The sequence below is a fragment of the Haematobia irritans genome, chromosome 3 (genome assembly GCF_050003625.1).
Source record: "Haematobia irritans isolate KBUSLIRL chromosome 3, ASM5000362v1, whole genome shotgun sequence".
Taxonomy (NCBI): domain Eukaryota; kingdom Metazoa; phylum Arthropoda; class Insecta; order Diptera; family Muscidae; genus Haematobia; species Haematobia irritans.
This window is the reverse complement of record NC_134399.1, coordinates 43,879,345-43,901,066: the sequence shown is the minus strand read 5'-3', so window position 1 is coordinate 43,901,066 and position 21,722 is coordinate 43,879,345. Positions and strand designations below refer to the sequence as shown.

The window sequence follows — 21,722 nt, the reverse complement described above, 5'->3', positions numbered from 1 at the left end:
CCAAAAAATATCGTGCGTGAGTGTGCGTGAGTATGATTTTTCAGTCGTGAGTAAACTATTACTCACGTGCACACCTCTACTACAAACGGGTTCATTTTTGTAACTAAGGGAGTTGGGCAGTTATATTTAGAAGAAGGCTAGTCATTTGCTACATTAGGACATTTAGGATATTGAGCATGTCCTTGATGTTGGTGGTATTTTGTGTATGGAAAGAAATTTGGCGTGGTAATTGGGATGTTGGGGACGAGATTCGTTTTCGCTGGTCTGTGGTGGTTTTACAGCATTTTGGTTTTGAGAGTGGTGTGCGATCTTAGAAGTAGGAACAGCATTTGCATATGTGGTATTATTTCTGGAACTCGTGGTAAGGGATCTTTGACTAGTCGAAGGTTGCTCTACATTTTGTTCAGTATCAATCGTTTCCTGTCTTTCGATAATAGTTCGCAAGGCGGGGTATTGTTTCTTATACAGTTGTTTATAAATGTTACAACCCTTATAGTTCGCTGGGTGATTCCCATTGCATAGAGCGCATTTCACTTCATTAGCCCAATTTTTTCGGGGACATGATTTAGAATGGTGATTTCCTGCACATTTTATACATATTGGTTTTTCCGGCAATATGTTTTTGTGTGGCAGTATTGTTGATAGTTCGAGCATTGTGGTATTGTTTTCTTGGAACTAGGTGGCTCAAATTCAACAATATTTCTCATTAATATCTTTATGGTGTAAATATCCTTATTGTTTGTCTTAGTGGATAATACAATTTCGAACATTGGTAGAGGTTTCTTTGTAACACTATGTTTAATATTCCAAATATTAGCAACTTCATGTCCAATTTTAAATAGTTCATTTTTAAACTGTTCAATATCAACAGTTGGATGAATATTTTTGAGTATTGCTTTAAACCCCCTTTCATTCTTGGGTTTATATGTATGGAACTCCGTATCCTTTTTTTAAGTTCCTCGACGGTCTTCTTGTAGGCATCATGATTTTTTGAGGTAATATTTACTTGGTTGTTTCGAGGAGACCTTATTTCGTACTAATCTGGAACGCTTTGAGTCAGATGGCTGAATATTTTCTACATTGTCCACAAAAATTGGCGGAGGCTTTGAGCATTCTTGTACAGAAATATTCTCTTCGTTAGTCTCGACATGGTTACTAAGTATTTCGAATTGATTTTCAGTAACCTGGTTTTCCTTGCTTAGCCAGTATTTGTTTGACGATGCTGGTTTTTTAGCATCATTAACAGTTGAGACATTCCCCATTTCTCTTGCCACACTTCAGATGGATTTGAGGGTAAAGTACGATTTTTTTTCAAAAACACGTGATGGAGAGGTCAGTCTGTGGAAGTAACTCGTAACGAGGGGTTGGGTTTTTGTTTTTCACGTAAATCGAAGAACATGATTGGCGACATTCGGTATGCTGCGTTCTAATGGTGTTTTCTTTTCCGAAAAAAGTGCTTTGGCTTCAATTTGTCTGTACAGAATGCGCATTTTTAAAATGTTGCCAGCAACCTAAAAAATGCTATCTTTTCAGCGGACAGAAAACAATTCAAAAAAGGAAAAAGGGCAATCGCAGCACTCTCGTTTGTCGGCGGTGCTGAAAATGCCCGCACTTTGCCTCTATGCGTGGCGCTATTTTAACAAAAGAATTCGAAGTCTTTTCGCACTTTTGCCTGTTTTTTTTAGAAAAGTACCTAAAAAGTACTTTTTACGGGCAAAATGCAAAAAAGTGCGCATTTTATACAAGAAAAGAAAACGCCATAAATGTGTGCATAAATATTTTGATTACAATAACAAGTCAAACAAAAGGATCGAAAAAAATAAAGTGTGCAACAACAAATGGCCATGCGGTAAAGAATTGCACAATCTACACTTATTAAAGGTAACCAAAATAATATATTTTAATTCATTTCCTTCAGTAAGGAAGATAATGATTTCTACAGTTTATTTTTTCAACCTTTATGTTAGTTATTATAAATAGTAATTATATGTGTAAGTTATGTTAGAACAAAACACACAAATGACAAGAACTAAATTCTTTTGTCTACTGCATAATTCACAAAAATAAAATATTGAATATGTTTTATAAGAAACGTATATTTTCCTTTATTTCAAATAAAACTAAATAAGATTTTGGGGCGCAATATATAATTTCTTTGATTTAAATTTATTTATTTATTGCCAATTTCAATTAATTATTTAATTGAATTAATTAAATAGTTGATTGATTTTTGTCGCGAAATTAATTAAAATTTTAATTGATTCAATTAAAACATTGATTGAATTTTATGTCAAAAACCAATCACTGTTTTAATTGATTCCGTGACAAGAGACAATTAAATTTATAATTGAATTGAATCGTGTTGATTTTCAATGAGTGATTCAATTAAATTCAATTAAAAAACAAGTATATACGGCCGCAAGTTCGGCCAGGCCGAATCTTATGTACCCACCACCATGGATTGCGTAGAAACTTCTACGAAAGACTGTCATCCACAATCGAATTACTTGGGTTGTGGTATCTTAAAACTTCTTATTCCTGCATGGTTGTTGGATACCATATACTAACATCACGTACCAAATTTCAAACGAATGGGAAGAATTTTGCCCTTCCAAGGGGCTCTGGAGGTCAAATCTGGGGATCGGTTTATATGGGGCCTATATATAATTATGGACCGATATCGACCAATTTTTGCATGGGAGTTTGAGGCCATATATTAACACCACGTACCAAATTTCAACTGAATCAGATGAATTTTGGTCTTCCAAGAGGTTCCGGAGGTCAAATCTGGTGATCGGTTTATATGGGGGCTATATATAATTATGAACCGATGTGGACCAATTTTTGCATGGTTGTTAGAGACCATATACTAACATCACGTACCAAATTTCAGCTGGATCGGATAAAATTTGCTTCTCTTAGAGGCCTCGCAAGCCAAATCGGGGGATCGGTTTATATGGGGGCTATATATAATTATGGACCGATGTGGACCAATTTTTGCATGGTTGTTCGAGACCATATACCAACATCATGTACCAAATTTCAGCCGGATCGGATGAAATTTGCTTCTCTTAGAGGCCTCGCAAGCCAAATCGGGGGATCGGTTTATATGGGGGCTATATATAATTAAGGACCGATGTGGACCAATTTTTGCATGGTTCTTAGAGACCATATACTGACACCATGTACCAAATTTCAGCCGGATCGGATGAAATTTGCTTCTCTTAGAGGCCTCGCAAGCAAAATCGGGGGATCGGTTTATATGGGGGCTATATATAATTATGAACCGATGTGGACCAATTTTTGCATGGTTATTAGAGACCATATACTAACACCATGTACCAAATTTCAGCCGGATCGGATGAAATTTGCTTCTCTTAGGGGCCTCGCAAGCCAAATCGGGGGATCGGTTTATATGGGGGCTATATATAATTATGGACCGATGTGGACCAATTTTTGCATGGTTGTTAGAGACCATATACTAACACCATGTACCATATTTCAGCCGGATCGGATGAAATTTGCTTCTCTTAGAGGCCTCGCAAGCCAAATTTTGGGGTCCGTTTATATGGGGGCTATACGTAAAAGTGGACCGATATGGCCCATTTGCAATACCATCCGACCTACATCAATAACAACTACTTGTGCCAAGTTTCAAGTCGATAGCTTGTTTCATTCGGAAGTTAGCGTGATTTCAACAGACGGACGGACGGACGGACGGACGGACATGCTCAGATCGACTCAGAATTTCACCACGACCCAGAATATATATACTTTATGGGGTCTTAGAGCAATATTTCGATGTGTTACAAACGGAATGACAAAGTTAATATACCCCCCATCCTATGGTGGTGGGTATAAAAATGATTCAATCCACGAATTTCGTGATTGAAATCAAAAAAAAAAAACATTTTGTGTGTACACCCTCAAAAAAATCGCTTCTGTAACATATACTCCCAAACACATTTTGCTTCAAGCATATAAATTTTGGGGTATTGCCCAAACATTTATATATTTGATTTCTTCCAATATATAATATGTTTGAAAGCATATTGGTCTAAACAATATAATATGTTTGGGTAGTCTAAGTTCCAAACATTATGTATTTTTCCATCCAAATTCAATAATGTTGTCTTCCAAAAAAACTATATGTTATTATGTGAACATATAATATGTTTGGAAACATTTTGAACCCAAAAATATTATATGCTTAGACGAATTTTCTCCCAGAAAAGCTTGAGCTCAAAAATTTCTTTCTGCCTAATTGTATATTCCCTCACATTTTTCTCACTTCCGCGAGTTTTTTAGTTCCTAGCACCTTTTTCTGTAATACAAACATTGTAGAACTAATTATTAAATTTTATAATTTTTTTAAATTTTACCTTTTGCCGGACGGGGATTCGAACAGCGGACCACACAGTTTGTAAGCCAGCACACTAACCACTGGGCTACGTAGCTGTTATGGCCATAAAGAGATAATTATCGTTATAAGTCATATTTATATAGCATAGCTTGCGGCGCCCACGAGCCGATGCAAACATAACATTGTTTAACAACATAACATTGTTAAACATACATTTGTTGGCGACGTGGATCAGTGGTTGGTACGTCCGCCTTGCATGCCAAGGGTCCTGGGTTCGATCCCTGCTTCGACCGACACCATTTTTTTTTTATTTTTTTTACATATATTCCAGATACGTTGGGAATATCCCGAAAAGGTTTTCAACATTACATACTACTATATTAAATTTTTACTACGAAACTGGTAAGGTTGTCTTATAAAAGACTTAAAGTCAGAAAAGAACAGTGTTTGATATAAGCGAAATGTGTGAGTTCAAATCATATATTATTTCTTTATTGCAAAAATAAAAATTTTGGAACGAAAAAAGTTTTTGTATACAAGTTTGAAATTTTCGAAGAAATTCAAAAACTCTTACAAAAGAAGAACGTGAAGTCGAGTATACATATAAATATTTTTCCATCAAATCCTAAGGTTAACGATAACCATTCAAAAGCACATTATATTTATATTCTAAACAGTAATTTTACAACCAGCACATACATTTATTTTGGTGTGAACAATTGTTTACTGGCATGTAGCACCATTAATTTAGAAATACAAATAAATATGAATTTGTATTAACGAATAATTTTGTACTTAATTTAATTCTTAAGGCCGGTATAAAGTTGGCATTATCGCGTTAAAATGGCCATGTTTACCCTTTTACTTTTCTTTAATAATTTATTTTAAAGAAAATAAACTTATTCAATTGTTGCTTTGGATCATTCCCCACCATGTTATTATACAATTTACCGAAAAATGTTATAATGTTATTCTGGCTTTATTTTAAAGACGTTTTTACTTGAAACATAACATAATTTCTATTGGAAGTCTTGTTTTTAACGGACTTTTTATAGCATATGAAAAAAGCTGGAAAAGCGAAAAATTAAAATTTGCTTCATAGAGTCAAATACACAAAACCCACATTTAAAAGAGAATTGTGTCTTAAAAGTATCCTTACTTGAATTCTCCGCTTCATTGGCTCAATACCAAAATTGTTAAAGTAGAAACACAATCTTTTGAACTGGGCATGCTTTTTTTTTAGTGTATAGTGCCCTTTCGTTAGTTTTTATGAAGATCCCTTTAATTGCCTTTGTTTGAATATTTTGACTTACTCGTCCTACGTTCCGATTTGTTTTGACGAAGCAAAAAAAATTGTGCCCGTAAAGCGAAAATGATAAGCAAAACTCATGCTCTTTTATATATATATATATATATATATATATATATATATATATATATATATATATATATATATATATATATATATATATATATATATATATATATATATATATATATATATATATATATATATATATATATATATATATATATATATATATATATATATATATATATATATATATATATATATATATATATATATATATATATATATATATATATATATATATATATATATATATATATATATATATATATATATATATGTACATATATGTACATATATGTACACTTATATATATGTACACTTTATGTCTCTCTTTCTACATACATATATGTTTGTAGTCTATTTCTAAATTAATATATGTTTGTATCCAAGCATATTATATTTACAAACATTTTATGTCCCAAACATAATATGTTCTAACATATTACCATATATGTCCCAAACATGTTATGCTAGTTTATGAACATATGCTTGCACTTAAAAATATTGTGTTTAAAAATTTGAGTTCCAAACATATAATTTTTACACCCAAACAGTCTTTTTCGTCCGTGTACCAATCGAAAGCTCTCTCTTCCCTTTTGGCCAATTTTGGTAATTTTTATGAAGGATTATATCGTATATCAAATTTTTGTATTCGTATATAACAAATTTTTTCACATATATGCACTTAAACGAATATTCATTCATATACACATTTTTTGCCTCATATGGGACCAGCTAGGTGTGGTGTACTATGAGTGAAACGATCACTGGAGCTTTGTATACTTGTTTCGAATCCCAGTTAGAAAAAACCATCGCAAAAACGTTGTAAAAGCACGTTGAATACTTTATTGTTATATTTATATTGGTGTTTGAGAAATGTTCCTTTACATTATGTTGGCTAAATAAACTAAAAAAGGAAAAAACTTATACACTAATGTTCGTATTTGAAATAAAATACTTCAGAATTTCTTAAAATTTGTACATTTTACCCCAAATGCGCCAAAAGAGCATTCTTGCAATTTTGATTATTTTAATTCTTGAATTATCTTTAACATGTTAAAAAATGTAATTGTCCTAAAAAAATCTTGAATTGAAAAATATTTACTTATGTTTGTGATATCGGCGTGATGTCAGCGTTTAGTTTAATTAAAACTTTTTACATGTAGAATTAACCAAAATTTTTCTTCCTGGTGGGTTTTTTAAGTGTACAATTTATATGAAAAAAGAATATTATCCTATTCTAAATCAATTCATATCAACAATAATACGCCATTATTGATAAAAAATCATTAAACATTGATGGAACATGTATTTTCAACGATAATTTTGTGGAAAATATACTTTTTAAAGACCGTCAATTAATTTGTTTAGTAAGCGTTATTTCAGCGTTAGCGCTCAATATTTATAACCATCAGGAATTTCTGACTGGGTATATAACTTAATATTTTATATTATTTATTATTATTTTTTTAATGTTTGCCGGTAGAAACTACCGGTCTTCTTTATTTTACGTTAAGTGAAACACTGAAAAATAGGTACAACAATTACTTAGAAATGCCAATGCTCTATTTAACAATTTGGGTAGCTTGCTTCTCATGGTGGTCATGTTACTTGAGTGCATTAACTTATATACATTTTGTTTTGCCTTATTATAAGTTTTGAAATTTAATAATATTCTTGGATCCCATTGAAATTAACATTTATTTTTATTCGTAAATCGAGATACTACTCATTACGTCCTACTTCCATGTAGGACATCGTCCTGCAAAAGTAAATAATTCCATTTAAATGTAATTGCTTACAAATTTGAAAACACAATATTTCAGTTGACCAGGTCTTCAATTTCAGCTGATATTGCCAGACCATCTTTAGTCCCTGCCGTGCCCTTCGTCACCCAATGTTTTGGTCATAAACCAAATTCTATATTCTTAGTTTTTATATACTCGTATGATTAAGAAAAAATCATTACCAAACAAGAAGTTGTAACAAAAACTTATCGCAGAGATGTACTTAATGCTGCTACTCTTTAGTTTGAACTCAAAATCAATATTTATTATATAAGAACATATATGTGTGTTTTTTTTTTCAGATAGTTCTGTTATCTATGTGCACAACAAAGAACTGGTTTCATAAATCACTAGTTTGATGGATTAAGTTAAAGATTGGTGAGCTGATTGGAATGTAATACATAAACATGAAGGATTGCTGTGAATTCTTATAGAAAAATGGAGATAATTTGCTTATTAATGATAATTGGTGTAGCAATTGGGGAATTTGTTGCTGGCATTAGCGAGTTCGACAGACAATGTGAACCTATACGCATTGAACTGTGTCGAAATATTGGATATAATGAAACTTCAATGCCGAACCTTGCGGGTAATGAAATACAAAGCGAAGCAGAGTACACTCTACAATCTTTCGCTCCACTCATCGATTATGTGTGCAGTTCACAGTTAAAACTTTTTCTATGTGCTACATATGTTCCAATGTGTACTCCTAAAGCACCTGTTCCAATAGGACCATGTCGAACTCTATGCGAGAGCGTACGTTCACGCTGTGATCCCGTTTTACAGGGATTTGGTTATTTATGGCCTCCTGCGCTGGATTGCAATCGATTTCCAAAAGAAAACAATCAAGAAACTATGTGCATGGAAGGGCCAGGGGAGACAACAGAATCGCAACAATTTGGTGATACTTATTCAGTTCTTTCACCTATTAAAGTAACCCCACACCAAACGATGGTAACCGTTGTCCCAACTTTAGAGTGTCCCGGCAACTCAAAACTGTTTGTTAAGTTACATCGATCATGGCGCTGTGCGCCATTGTGTCATGCAAGCATTCTGTTTGGACCAAATGAAAAACATAAAGCAGAAATTTGGGCAAATACGTGGACGTATACAGCATTAGGACTTGGTTTAATCGCTGTTGCATGTCTTCTCTTATCTGAAACGAATACATCAAACAGCGATGCACAAACTAGAGTATTATCACCTCTCATGTGGAGTCATCTAATGGTAGCAATTGGATGGACAGTTCGTTTTGCTGCGGGTCGCACAGCAGCTTCGTGCGGTTATGATCCCCAACTACCGAACGTGTCTCTGTTACTAATTGATGGACTTTCCAATGGAACGTGTGCTACTACATTTTTACTGCGGTATTATTTTGGAATGGCTGCAGCGTCCTGGTAAGTATTATATTTGATTTAGGTGACACGTCCATATTTGGTATTATTTTGAACCTCCTCTTGCTAAATTTTTGGTAGGTAGGTACAGCGTTTTGTTTTTCGAACGGTCCCATCGCCCACGTTTACGGTTCTTCCGAACGTGAGTGCCATATCCATACTACGTAGCAATATATAGAGCATGCAGCGTTACCGTTGGGAATTTTCAGAAAGTGGCACAATTATTTTTGAAAAGTGGCACATTCTTTTTATTAACTTATACAAAAAAATTTTTTTAAACATTGTACAATATTAACAAAAAAGAAAAAAATCATGTATGTATTTCCAAAAACAACATAAAAACTAAAATTTTAGTCACATATTTTGTTATAAAATTTGTGTTATATATTTTTTTATAGGTCCTTCTTTCCTATACATTGTAATGAGATCATCATGAATTCTTTGGCAAATAAATTTAGAGTTGGCAGAACGGAAAGGCAAGTTTGTACTTTGAGTCTGTTAAATTATTTTTCATCAAAGCAAGCTTTGAAAAACAAAAATGGGTTCAGCACTATGAGGTAAAGTTAAAATAGGGTGCGTGCAGCTAATGTGGTACAGGCTGGTAATGTGGTATAGTAGCTTTTTGCTCTATCTAACAACATACGAATAACTAAACCAAGCTGAACAGATTGTGGCTGTCAGAGAATGAAGAAATCAAAGATCAGTTTGATTTTTGCAACTCTTTCTTTGTGCCAGTTAAAAGAATTCACATTTACCCGTGCTCAAATGTTTTTGTTTTTGTTCTTAATCATTTCGTTTTGTGTGAAGGTATATTTTCAATTTATTAATTTTCGGATGTAAATCACTGATGAGTACTAAATAATCATAAAATGTATGCAATTGCGATACATATATGGCATTTATTTTTTTTACAAAAAATCTACATTATGGTGTACCACATTACCTGCATATTTTATGAATTCGTGCTTCATGTTTTTTTTTTTAATAAATACGCAAATATATCCGAAATTATGGGTTTCCTATTTTTCGCTCATAGCTAACTACACACGGAGTTCTCTTAAATCAATTTTAGATATCTCGCTTTTTAATATTTTTAATGGGTAATTTTAATTTTTTTTTTCAAATAAGCTAAAAACAGGGAAATATTTAATAAAATGGAACAAATTATTTAAAACTTCTCACAAAAAATCTAAATCCATTTAGAAAAATCGGGAATGTTTGAAAGTGTTTGATTAAAAATCATAAAAAAGTACAAAAATTACTTATTTATCAAAATATCACAATTTTTTTAATTCACATACAAAGCATTGAATTCTGATCACTCCTTAAGAAGTGCAAATTCGGTGCAACGGCAGTTGAAATAGTGGAAATACGTCCTAGTTAGGTGGCAGCCCGATATATCAGGCTCACTTAGACCATTCAGTCCATTGTGATACCACATTGGTGAACTTCTCTCTTATCACTGAGTGCTGCCCGATTCTATGTTAAGCTCAATGACAAGGGACCTCCTTTTTATAGCCGAGTCCCAACGGCGTTCCACATTGCAGTGAAACCACTTAGAGAAGCTTTGAAACCCTCAGAAATGTCACCAGTATTACTGAGGTGGGATAATCCACCGCTGGAAAACTTTTTGGTGTTCTGTCAAAGCAGGAATCGAACCCACGAACTTGTGTATGCAAGGCGGGCATGCTAACCATTGCACCACGGTGGCTCCCTATGACAAGCCATGTTAAATTCATAGCTTCTGTGCAAATTTTGCACCACTTCCGGATCCAAAAAGAATATTTTCACTACTTTTTTGGCGACTCTTTTTTGGGAAATAATGGTAAATACATACTCACAGAATAATCCTAAGATTCTGCATCCACAAGCAGTTGTTGATCAGTAAAGTGAAGACTATTAGTTGAGCAATAAGTATTGTGTCCCATGAAAAAGTGATATAAATTGAAGATAAAAATGTTGATATAAATAGGAAATATTCGTAATGGACGACAAAGCCGCATCATATTTACATATATAAACGTTACAATCAAGTCCAGATTCCTTTCAGAATTACTTAAAATTGTCCAGATTTCATCGATGCTAGATAGTAGAGCATTGCATCGGTCATATATTTTTGTGTTCGAGAACATCTCGAAGCCCAACAAGTAAGGTAGAGATTTGTAGTCGTTCCCGTTTGGACCGATTCGAATACAACCATAACTCGTTCTCGTTTGTGTTGTATGAAACGGTCAATCAAACAACTTCAGTCTTCGAGATCAAACACAACGAGTCAAATTGTTTTCGAAAACATAGTGAAGGAATCGAGGATTTCGAATCTTTTTTTGCCCTCACGTAGTAACAATAACAACAACTTTTATATGTATTGTACGTTTGTTTAGTTGTAAGTAGCGTTGCCACTACGAATTTTTATTTTGGACCAAAATTTTTCCATAATCGGACCAAAATTCCCTCCAGCGGACCAAATTTCCAATTTCGAAGAAAACTGCTTTAAAAAATATTTTATTGTTGTACATAGTGATTTTATTAACAAAATAAAGTAAATCAGAAAGGATTGATATGAAAAAAATTGACTTTTTGAAAATGTCTAATTTTAAAGTCAATTTTAGTTGACATCAACGCGAATTTGTCATTCGATTTGCTGTGATTGAAATGGTATCTAATCACACAATAAAAAAAAATATTCACAGCTCCAAAGATGTTGTCTTTACGCTAATGATTTTGATATTGATTCCCAACCAAAGAAGCAGAAAATTGAAGTGAGGACACATTGACGTCACAAATATCTTTTACTAAACTGTCAATAATATTAAAGACGATGTAATTAATTGGAAGATTTTTCAGAAATATTAAAGCCATTTTGACTTTAGGAAAAAGGAAATTTTCTTTCATGTTAGGATACCCAATTTTATGTCCAATAAGGACAAACCGACTTCATTGCAAAAATGTATAGACTTTAGTACAAGGTTAGGTAAGGTGGCAGCCCGATGTATCAGGCTCACTTAGGCTATTCAGTCCATTGTGATACCACATTGGTGAACTTCTCTCTTACCTCCTTTTTATAGCCGAGTGCGAACGGCGTTCCACATTGCAGTGTAACCACTTAGAGAAGCTTTGAAACTCTCAGGAAATCCACCAGCATTACTGACAAGGAAAAAACTTTATTTTAGAGAAATATGTCTTCTATGCTAGTCAAACTTCGCATTCGTATTTTAAGCACATGAAATCTTTGGCCTCACAATATTTTTTCAGTGCACATATACTATTGAATATGTGATAGAAGTTTTAAATATGTACTAGAAATAAATTATAAATTTTATCAAATTTATTTCATAAATTTAAAAATTAAAAATCTTTTGGACCAAATTCCGTTTGGTCCGACCATCGGACCAAATTTAAAAATTAGAAATTTTTTGGACCAATTTTGGTCCGATCGGACCAAAACGGCAACGCTGGTTGTAAGTTGATGGAAAGGCGTTTGTGTATGAAGTAAAACGTAAAGTGGACAAAACCTGCATTTCTATGTAAAAAGGTATTAACAGCAAAACAAAATTTTGCTCTAGTTTTTAGGAGAAACATTTGGGATGATATTTTTGGGCATTATAGTAAGTAATCGTTAAAAATGCAATTCACTTTTTCGTATAAAAAATAAGGGGCATTCGTATTTAAAGGGAATAAAACGTTTTGTCTTTTTCTAAAGAAATAAAATTTTGACAAAATTTTCCATAGAAATAAAATGTCGACAAAATTTTCTATTGAAATAAAATTTTGACAAAATTTTTTATAGAAATAAAATGTTGATAAAATTTTCTAGAGAAATAAAATTTTGACCAAATTTTCTATAGAAATAAAATTTTTGATAAAATTTTCTATAGAAATAAAATTTTAATTAAATTTTTTATAGAAATACGATGTTGACAAAATTTTCTATAGAAATAAAATTTTGACAAAATTTTCTATAGAAATAAAATGTTAATAATATTCTATAGAAATAAAATGTTTACAAAATTTTTTATAGATTTACTCGTTTGCGAATAAGTTCATTGTTCTTCACTTCTAAAAAAATTTCCCTGAAGACGAACATCGGAGATGTTTCGAAATATTGGATAATATTAAATAAAACTACAATTCAAAAAAACAACAACATCTGTTTTTTTATTCATATGACCTCAAGCCGAACTAAACAAATATAATGTTGATAAAATTTTCTATAAAAATAAAATTTTGACAAAATTTTCTATAGAAATAAAATTTTGACAAAATTTTCTATAGAAATACAATTTTGACAAAATTTTCTATAGAAATACAATTTTGATAGAATTTTCTATAGAAATAGAATTTTGATAAAACTTTTTATGGATGTTAACAACATTTTCTATAGAAATAAAATTTTGACAAAATTTTCTATAGAAATAAAATTATGACATTTTTTATAGAAATAAAATTTTGATAAAATTTTCTATAGAAATAAAAATTTGATAAAAAATTTTATAGAAATAAAATTTTCACAAAGTTTTCTATAGAAATAAAACAGACGGACGGACGGACATGCTTAGATCGACTCAGAATTTCACCACGACCCAGAATATATATTCTTTATGGGGTCTTTCTCATTCTATTCATTCGATCAACGAAGATTATTCGGTCTTCTCGAACCGTTTCATGAGTGCAGTTGTGTGCGCTATGAATGAATGTTCTCATGCAATGCTCTACTAGATAGCGCTACCAAAATTGATTGTATGCAATCAATTCTGGTACGTTATCGCTATTTTTTTTCTTCTCCATTCATTATTATAATGTTCTGGATATGAGCGGAACCCACAGCCTCTGTATTAGAAAACTCAGCTCTATTCCTATTATTAAACCATACGTTGAGACATTTTTCTTTTTTTTTTCTAACTTTACTAGTGTGTCTATGTTTAAATTCTCTCTCCACTTTCCAACCAATTTCCGTATTGCTATTTCTTTATCTTTTTTCAACAATTTCTTAGTCCTGTCTTATGTTCCACAAAAAATTTTGTTGGAATATTAATATTTTCGATTTAATTTCTTTTTGTTAAATAAACAATAGTTGCCTAGTTTAGAAAAATTTTTCAAACAGATATACGTTTTTTTGGAATAAAAAAAGAAAGTCAGGAATCTCACAAATGTAGTTAATGCACTCTTCCTATATTTAATACGCACCAATTGTATAGAATATTCTGATTGATTCATTAGGATGAATTTTTACACAAATTTTATCATTAATTTGGTAATCAGGAACTATTTTTATTTTTGAATCCCCCTTTTCCATGAATTAAAGAATTAATTACATTAAGACATATTCTATTTCTTTTTTTATTTAAAAACAAATTACAGAATTAAACGTTATCTCCACCTCTGTATTAGAATAGGCATAAGTTAAAAACATAAGTTAAGCTAAAAAGTTAAAAAAGGGTATTGATTTCATTTTTGAAAAGGGTATTGATTTGATTAATTTTTTCTAAAATGAATCTGTTCCACGTTATTCCAAGTACTGTGAGGTCTCACAAAATATTGGATCTACGCTTGTATAGTATAGGATACTGTAGTAAGAAACATTTAGAAAAAAATCAATTTGAATTCAGTATGTTTGCATTTAAAATTCCAACGTTGTCATAGATATTAAATTTCAATTGTATTGAATAGAAAAATTTATTTTCTGTAAGTTCAATTTCTGTGCTTGATTGCTTTCAACAAAAGAAAAAAAAATACCGAAGAAAGAAACAATCAAACTGGACTCATCATTAATAATATTAAAAATTAGGCTTATTGGAGAGTTAAAATACGAAAAGGGGATATATAAAATAATAAAAGTGATTTTTTTACAGTCTCGCATAACTTGAAAAATAACGATATTAGCGGCTGTGGATCAGTATCTTTTAAGAATTCTTCGTGTATTTAGATGACTTGTTGTTAGTCTCACAGAATTTTGAGCAACACTTGTCACATTTAATGGAGGTGTCGATGCAATTGAGAAAGGCGGGTCTTTCGATAAATATTAAGCAGAGTAGTTTCGGGTTGAACAAAGTAAAATATTTAGGGTACGTAGTCGGAAATAGTACGTTAAGTGTGGATGAAGATAAGATAAAAGCAATTCGCGATTTTCGCAAGCTGGTATCGGCGTTTCATACAAGATTTTTCTGCTATTGCATGTCCCTTGACCGAGCTGTTGTCAAAGAAGACACGGTTTCAATGGAACCCGGATGCCCAAAAAGCTTTTGATTCACTGAAAGAACGGCTGACTACAGCTCCCGTCTTAATTCACCCAAACTACAACAAGCCTTTTATTATACAATGCGATGCAAGCATAGTTGGCTTAGGAGCGGTATTGCCACAGGAGGACGAAGAAGGTCATAAAAGGCCTATAGCCTACATGTCGCACAAATTAAATAAGAGCCAACGAAACTACTAGATAACAGAGCTGGAGTGTCTTTCGGTATTAATGGCAATTAAGAAATTTAGGCCATACGTTGAAGGACAGGAATTCAAGGTCATAACAGACCATGCAAGTCTTAAGTGGCTTATGACACAAAAAGATTTAACCGGTCGTTTAGCAAGATGGTCCTTGAAGTTACAGGGTTTCGTATTCAAAATTGAACATCGACGAGGCGTGCATAATGTGGTACCAGATGCATTATCTCGAGTATACGAGAAAGATAACGAAATCGAGATTTCTGAATTGGAGACTAGTCCTGCTATTGATTTAACTTTAATTTCCAGAGAATTTCTATCCAACGAGTACATCAAACTAGGGCATGAATACAAAAAAGCAGCATTACCCGAAGTCATAGATGGATATATATATATACAAACGTACGGAATTTTCACAAGGTGTTACGGATGAATCGGATATCTGGAAACTGGTAGTTCCAAGTGGGCTGAGAGAAACTGCCATTTATTCAGCACATAATATTCCGAAGTCGGGTCATGCAGGTATCGCAAGGACTATAGAGCGTATAATACGATTCTTTTATTGGCTTGGGCTGGTAGCCGACGTAAAAAGATATGTTATGCAATGTGAGCTTTGTAGAACTTCAAAAGCTCCTACAATGGGAATGAAACCACCCATGGGTCGAATGATCGAATCTGTAAGACCATTTCAAAGATTGTACTTAGATATAATAGGACCCCTCACACGAACTAAATCTGGTAATGTAGCACTTTTAGTAATTCTAAACCATTTTACACAATTTTGCTTCTTGATAGCATTAAGGAACATGACCGTGAAACCAATTATAGAGTATTTGACCAAGGAGGTATTTTGTTGTTATGGAGTGTCTGAAGTGGCGGTGACAGATATTGGTTCTCAATTTACCAGTAATGAGTTTAATGCGTTATTATCCTGACACGGAGTTCAACACATTTTGACGGCACTGTATAGCCCACAATGGAATGCCAGTGAACGAACAAACCGTGTTATAAACGAAGCATTGCGTAGTAAGGAATGATTAACGGGAACGGGACATTTATGTACCTAGCATAAATTGTTCGCTTCGAAACAGCTTTCACCAGAGTATAGGGAAGACTCCATATCAAGCCGTGTTCGGACAACATATGATGAATCATGGAGACGATTACAAGATATTGCGGAAATTGGAATTGTTATTGGAAGGAGATGCACTAATCGAACGCCACGATCAGTTCGAACTTATAAGGGATTCCATAAAAAATTGTATGAGGGATGCATATGATAGAAATTGTCGTAGTTATAATTTGAGATCCCGTATTAAGAACTTTGAAATTGGCCAAATTGGCACCTGTTGGTGTGAAAGCTGTTGTAAGTCAAAACCTAGGTACTGTTTACTATGAGTTAGAAGACGTAGACAGTGGGAACAAAGCTACGTACCATGCCAAAGATATATGGTCATAATTGAAAAGTGTTATGGTTTAGTATCACACTCTTATTCAGGAGGGTTATGTTTGAGATAATTTTGTGAGGTCTCACAATATATTGGATCTACGCTAGTATAGTATAGGTTACTGTAGTAATATTTGAAAAAATCAATTTGAATTCAGTACGTTGGCATTTAAAATTCCAACGTTGTCAAAGATTTGAAATTTCAATTGTATTGAATAGAGGGGTTTTAGACGATGCAATTGGTTGTGTGTAATTTTTTGTATTCTCTTTTAGAGTTGCTTCTTAAAAACATCAGCATTTATACGGTGCAATTTTACATGCAATACGCTTGAAATTTTTGACGTTTATTCGCTTAATCTTCTTTAATTGGTAATTCGTAACAATAAAATACATAGTGAAAAAAATTGTTTAAGCAATTGCAAAAATAAAAATGGAAGATAATAACGAAAAAATCATTGAATCACCACAACACGTATGTTTTCATATTTTTAATACACCTCAACACGTTGAAAGCAGAATACAAATAAAGCAAATGAACAAGAGTACAAACGACTGTGAAGAGAAATGTCAAACAATTGCAAGAGGAACGGAAAACGTGAAATTTTTTCTACCCCCTTTGCGTCTCTACACCGTTTGCCTACAAACAAGAGTTGCATGCAATTATTGCACGAAGAAATTGCATCGTGTAAAAGGCCTCAGAAAAATTTATTTTCTGTAAGTTCAATTTCTGTGCTTGATTGCATTCCACAAAAGAAAAAAAAAAAATAACGAAGAAGAAACAATCAAACTGGATTCATCATTAATAATATTAAAAATAAGTCGCAGCCGTATCATTTTGAAAAAAATCTAAAATCAGTACATTTGAAAATCTGTCAATTCCATAGATTCTTTTAAAAATTCTTAAATCAAATATTATGAGACTCCGTATATATTTCATAGGATGAATTAGATTTCGTTGCTGGATATTTACAAAAAGGAATTTCGAAAATCGTGAAGAAAAGTTGATTGAAGGAAATTTTCCTCTCGTCACAATTAAATTTTGTTACTTAATGTTTTTTAACTGCTGCGAGCGTCAAGCAGGAACTTATGTTCTAGGCCTCAAAGCAGCTTATTGCATTATCAAATATTGGACCCCTAAAAATAATATAATTGGAAAATTGGATGCTGGGTTTTATCTAGTTTAATTTTTAGACATTTCTTACACCATTAGTCTTTATTTGAACCACGATATCAAGCGCTTGTCATCGTTGGAGTAGTAAGTATTAATTTAATTACTATGATAGAAGAGAATTTTGGACACTTTATTAAAAATCTACATTTTATTAATTCGCATATCTTTACAATATAATACTTATTTTAACTTATATTAACTCATTTATACAACCCAGAGAACTAATTTTCTTGACCATAATTGTTTTATTGAATGAATTTAAAATTGTAATATAATCAATTTTATCATGAAGTTCTAAATTCCTTTTGTTGTTGGAAACGCCGAAAAGCACCAAGTTAGTGGTTTTTTGGAAAAGACACTAAGTATGTATGTATTAACTTTCCTTTATTAAATAAACGACACTATTATTCCAAAGACCTAAGACATAATATAGGTGAACAAAAGGCACTACTCCGCAGCAAAAAAATGATGTGACTTACCTTTCGTTTCGTTTGACATCGACACACGACTTTAACGGCACAGGAAAAACAGGAAGCTGCTAATGCATGTATTGTGTTGGCAATAGAGGATTGGCGTCCATTTTCCGCTGTTAGCGGCTGGGTGTTTCAAAAATAGCTAATGTTTCCATAAAATATGGAGCAGTTCACGGAGACAATATCGACAACTCGGCTTTATTTATGATTATCAACGATAGTGATAATTGGGAAGCAATAAATGGTGGAAGAAAAAGACTTATATATCAGATTATAGGACAAAAATAAAGAAACGATATAATCCAAGTCAACTTTTTGGAGACTTTGAAACCACTTTAAAAAATCTGCCTTTGGCCTTCGATCAATAACATCAAACGATTCTGCGAAAGTGACAATGACGATATTATAGGTATTTTTGAGAGCGAATTTAAAAGTTCACTTTTGTTTAAAGGAAAAATCAAAAAATTAATAATATCTTTATTGGTATTTGTTTGAACATAAAAATCTAGTCTACTTTGTGAAAATCAAATATTTAAACATAAAGTATTTAAATACAGAGTGGGCCCCACATTACCCCCTTCTTAGTTTAAGCTTACTTAAACGACACCATTTTAGACGGACAAGTATTTGTTACGTTAATTCTCTGTTCAGCTATTTCCTTTTCAATAAACGCTGGTTTCAATCTATCTATTGAAATGTTTTCTTCTTTGCTGCCAATTTGGACTTTGAAATACTTGTCATTCCTTTGAAGCACCTTGTAGGGACCAGTGTATTTGAATTGTAACGGTTTGGTTGGTTGTGATTTTATCCAAACATGTGATGTTTGATTTAAGTCCTTGTGGACAAATGGTTTTTGATTGGTATGTCTACTGGTGGGGACCGGTCTTAGATTGTTAAACGACTGCTGAAGGTAGGATAAAACTTCTGAGGGAGTTGCATTGTAGTCTGAACTTTCTTTCAAGAAATCGCCCGGCAAGCGTAAAACTTCGCCATATACTAGTTCGGCTGCTGATGTTTTCAGATCCTCTTTGTAAGCTGTCCTCATACCAAGTAGTACTGTGGCTAATGTTTTTGTCCACTGTATGTTTTCTTGCGATATGAGTGCCGTTTTCAAAGTGCGATGTACACGCTCAATCATTCCATTGGCTTGCGGATGATACGCGGTTGTCTTTTGATGTTCAGCGCCTATCTTTTTTATCATATCGGCAAAAGTCTTTGAAGTGAATTGTCTACCTCTGTCTGTTTGTATTCTTTGTGGGCAACCAAATCGACATACCCAACCTTCGAAAAATTTTCTGCAAACTTCCTCGGACGTTATTCTTTTCATCGGAATCACCTCTATCCATCGTGCAAAACGATCTATTATTGTTAGTAAGTATTGAAACTCTTCGGAAGGTGGTAATGGACCGACTATGTCCATGTGAATCGTGGAAAATCGTTGAGTTTCTAAAGGAAAGTCTCCGTATTGAGACTTTGTGTTCCTATTGATTTTTGAAGCTTGACAAATTTTGCAATTTCTGACCCAGTTTGCACAATCCTTTTTTATGGATGGCCAGATGTACTTCTGGGTTAACAAACGTTTAGTTGAACGTACACCAGGATGGGAAAGTCCGTGTATGTTGTTGAATATCATCTTGCGGTATTGAAGTGGAATATACGGCCTTGCGTGTTTGGTTGAAACATCGCAATATAAAGAAATGTTACTGTTTGGTATTGGCAAGAGTTTAAAATTGAGTGATGTTTTGTTACCAAGGGTTTGGAAATCCTCTATTTTTTGATCTTTCGCAATTGCCTCGTAATTTATATGCACGATTTCGTCAATGCGTGATAAAGCGTCTGCGACTACATTGGATTTTCCAGATATGTGACGAATATCTGTCGTAAATTGTGATATGTAGTCTAGATGGCGAAATTGTCTTGATGTAACCTTTTCGGGTTTTTGGTTAAATGCAAAGATTAAAGGCTTATGATCCGTGTATAGAACAAATTTGTTACCTTCCAATAGATGCCGGAAATACTTGATGGCTGAATAAGCAGCTAACAATTCTCGGTCATACGTGCTATATTTTGTCTCGGCTTTTGAAAGTTTCTTAGAAAAAAAACCCAATGGTTTCCAATTACCATTTTCGATTTGCTCTAAGGCTGCGCCGATTGCCGTGTTCGAAGCATCTACTTTCAAACAAATTTCTCCCTCAAATTGAGGATGAGATAGCATGGTAGCGTTTGATAGTAGCTTTTTGCATTCCTTGAAGTCGGCTTCAAGATCTTCATTCCAAACAATAGGAGTTTTATCGTTTTTTACAGCTCCTTTTAAACAATCGTTAAGTCGCGCTTGATACTTTGCAGCGCTAGGCATGAACTTGCGGTAGAAATTTAACATTCCCATAAATCTGCGGAGTTCCATAACGTTTTTTGGTTTTGGGTATTGGATAATGGTTTCAACTTTTGATGTGGTAGGTTTAAGACCCTCTGATGAAATATTGAAACCAAGGAAATCAATATTATCTACGCCGAATGTACATTTGCCAGGATTGATAAGGATTCCATGTTGTCTAAGACGTTCGAATAGTATTTTGAGGTGATTCATATGTTCGTCTTCGTTTTTGGACGCAATTAATACATCGTCAATGTACACAAAAACGAATGCGAGGCCACGACAAACTTCATCCATATATCTTTGGAATGTTTGTGCTGCATTTCTCAATCCGAAAGGCATCTTCAAGAATTCATACAGCCCAAATGGAGTAATTATAGCCGTTTTCGGTACATCGGCAGTGTTAACTCTTATTTGATGGTAGGCACGTACGAGATCCAATTTTGAAAAAACTTTACATCCTCTAACATTATGGGTAAAATCAGTTATAAATGGAATAGGATACTTATCTGGAGTAGTTATTTTATTTAGAAACCGATAATCTCCACAAGGACGCCAATCTCCGTTAGATTTTGGCACCATATGTAAAGGATTAGCCCATTCGCTCTTTGAGGGTTGTATAATACCTTGATCCAGCATGAATTGGAATTCTTTCTTGGCTATTTCTAATCTTTTAGGATCAAGTCTTCGAGCTTTTGCTGTAACCGGTCTTCCAGATGTTTCGATGAAATGTATAGCGCTTGTTGTCTTGTTACATTTCAGTGAAGAATTCACACTTATGATTTCTGGAAACTTTTTTACCAAATCTTTATATGGAGAACTCTCTATTTTAATAACGTGGACCGTTGGCACTTGTGAACGATCAATTTTGACCGGAGTTTTGAAAAACGTCTTTCCGTCAACTAA

General features: G+C 33.2%; 1 protein-coding gene across 2 annotated transcripts in view; it reads left to right on the top strand.

The window, feature by feature from the left end:
• Positions 1-21,722, top strand: part of fz4 (frizzled 4) — an 84,419-nt gene that overhangs the window by 24,803 nt on the left and 37,894 nt on the right. The window contains exon 2 of one of the 2 annotated variants that reach the window (XM_075299472.1): positions 7,832-8,922. In XM_075299472.1, coding sequence (XP_075155587.1) covers positions 7,964-8,922 — 959 coding nt within the window. In that variant the 5' untranslated portion in view covers positions 7,832-7,963. Of the gene's footprint in view, positions 1-7,827; positions 8,923-21,722 lie in introns of both variants that reach the window. The other variant, XM_075299471.1, reaches the window with a different exon arrangement.